Source organism: Tachypleus tridentatus, chromosome 7 (assembly GCF_004210375.1).
Source record: "Tachypleus tridentatus isolate NWPU-2018 chromosome 7, ASM421037v1, whole genome shotgun sequence".
Classification (NCBI taxonomy): Eukaryota; Metazoa; Arthropoda; class Merostomata; order Xiphosura; family Limulidae; genus Tachypleus; species Tachypleus tridentatus.
In genome coordinates this window covers 110029106-110031892 of record NC_134831.1, presented here as the reverse complement: position 1 = coordinate 110031892, position 2787 = coordinate 110029106, and the positions used below count along the sequence as shown (strand labels likewise).

Genomic DNA, 2787 nt, shown 5'->3' with positions numbered 1-2787 from the left:
TGAAGGATAACAATGTGGCTTCCTTCTAGTATGAATAGAAAGTTATGTTTAATTTGATGACTTAATTTTTGCCTTTTAACTTTACATAATGCTTACTGTTTTTATATATGAATATTTGATTTCATTAAACTACCCATACAAGATGTGAATTACTCATTATTATAAAGTCATATTTTAGTTTCATTATTTCTTACATGTATTAATTTTCAACTGGCTCCAAATTGACCTTTACGTTCAGTTCTTCCTTTACATTTTCTTACTTTAATTGTCAAAATGTAAGATAAGACATTTTTATACACTAGTTAGGTATCTTTAATAGTGAATTATACAGAAATTTTCCTCAACTAATTGCTCATGTCAAAATACTTTAAACAGAATTTACAAACTAATTTAAATGAAGGTCATTACTGATCAGTTATTCAATTCAGTGAGACTTCCAAAGTTCCCACAAATCGTGGAAAAGTTGAACAGTTATAGTGTTACACCTCGAAATGGTCTATCTAATGTAAACATTTCACTGATCAAAAAACGTAATTAAAATGTGTTTAATTAAATAACATTTTGTGAGTTTAAAAGTTTGAATATTGGAATATATACTAGGGGTCATTCAAGGCTGTTGACTGTCATGACAAATGTATGTAATGTTCTTAAAAAATTCCAAAGAAATTGTTTTGTAACTTATTCTTGATTCTGTTGATGGTAATCAGCAGGTTAAGTAACTTATTCTTGATTCTGTTGTGGTAGTCAGCAGGTTGAGTAACTTATTCTTATTGATTCTGTTGTGGTAGTCAGCAGGTTAAAGTAACTTATTCTTGATTCTGTTGTGGTAGTCAGCAGGTTAAGTAACTTATTCTTATTCTGTTGTGGTAGTCAAAGCAGGTTAAGTAACTTATTCTCTTATTATTGTTGTTGTGGTAGTCAGTGGGTTAAGTAACTTGGTTCTTAATTCTGTTGTGGTAGATCAGTCAGGTTAAGTAACTTGTTCTTAAATTCTGTTGGTGGTATTCTCGTAGGTTAACAGCAACTTATATTCTTGATTCTCTTCATGATAATCAGTTAAGTTAAGTAAGTTATTCTTGATGTTGTTGGTGGTAACTCAGCTTGGATTGTTACTTATTGTTGATTGTATGTTGTATGTTAGATAACTGCTTATTATTGTTGTTCTTGGTAAATTTGTATGTTAGATAACTGCTTATTATTGTTGTTCTTGGTACTTGTACATTAGATAACTATTGTTGTTCTTGGTACTTGTATGTTAGATAACTGCTTATTATTGTTGTTTTTGGTACTTGTACATTAGATAACTATTGTTGTTCTTGGTACTTACTTGTATGTTAGATAACTGCTTATTATTGTTGTTCTTGGTACTTGTACATGTTAGATGTGAACTTACCTTGGTGCTTGATTGGGTTCTTTTCTTATTATTTACCTTGTTGTTCTTGGTACTTGTACATTAGATAACTGCTTATTGTTGTTGTTCTTGGTACTTGTACATTAGATAACTGCTTATTATTGTTGTTCTTGGTACTTGTGCATTAGATAACTGCTTATTATTATTGTTCTTGAGGTACTTGTACATTAGATAACTGCTTATTATTGTTGTTCTTGGTACTTGTACATTGTTAGATAACTTCTTATTATTGTTGTTCTTGGTACTTGTATGTTAGATAACTGCTTATTATTGTTGTTCTTGGTACTTGTATTGCATTAGATAACTGTTTCTTGTTATTGTTATTCTTGGTACTTGTAAATGTTAGATAACTGCTTATTATTGTTGTTCTTGGTACTTGTACATTAGATAACTGCTTATTATTTTGTTCTTGGGGCGCTGCCTTCTTGGTACTTGTACATTAGATAACTGCTTATTATTGTTGTTCTTGGTAACTTGTTTATATTAGATAACTGCTTATTATTGTTGTTCTTGGTAACTTGTACATTAGATAACTGCTTATTATTGTTGTTCTTGGTACTTGTAAGGCTAGAGATGGGGTTTGCTTATTATTGTTTCTTGGTACTTGTATGTTAGATAACCGCTTATTATTGTTGTTGTTCTTGGTACTTGTACATTAGATAACCTGCTTATTATTGTTGTTCTTGGTACTTGTACATTAGATAACTGCTTATTATTGTTGTTCTTGGTACTTGTACATTAGATAACTGCTTATTATTGTTGTTCTTGGTACTTGTACATTAGATAACTGCTTATTATTGTTGTTCTTGGTACTTGTACATTAGATAACTTCTGCTTATTATTGTTGTTCTTGGTGCTTGTACATTAGATAACTGCTTATTATTGTTGTTCTTGGTACTTGTACATCGGATAACTGCTTATTATTGTTGTTCTTGGTACTTGTACATTAGATAACTTCATATTATTGTTGTTCTTGGTTGCTTGTACATTAGATAACTACTTATTATTGTTGTTCTTGGTACTTGTATGTTAGATAACTACTTATTATTGTTGTTCTTAACTGTACATTAGATGTTCCGCTTTGTTATTGTTGGCCTTTGAAAATTTGTATGTTAGATAACTGCTTATTATTGTTGTTCTTGGTACTTGTGCGTTAGATAATTGCTTATTATTGTTGTTCTTGGTACTTGTATGTTAATAATGCTTGTTGTTGTTGTTAGCTTGGTACTTAATATGTTAGATAACTGCTTATTATTGTTATTCTTGGTACTTGTATGTTAGATAACTGCTTATTGTTATTCTTGGTACTTGTATGTTAGATAATTGCTTATATTGTTGTTCTTGGTACTTGTACATTAGATAACTGCTTATTATTG

The 2787-nt window shown here is 29.8% G+C and overlaps 1 protein-coding gene across 1 annotated transcript in view; it reads left to right on the top strand.

Moving 5' to 3' along the window:
• The first annotated feature begins 1984 nt into the window (after positions 1-1984).
• The window catches only part of LOC143257767 (PDZ domain-containing RING finger protein 4-like), a 23597-nt gene continuing 22794 nt past the window's right edge, over positions 1985-2787 (top strand). The window contains exon 1 of the mRNA XM_076516801.1: positions 1985-2017. Within this exon, the coding sequence (XP_076372916.1) occupies positions 1985-2017 (33 nt within the window). The remainder of the gene's footprint in view (positions 2018-2787) is intronic.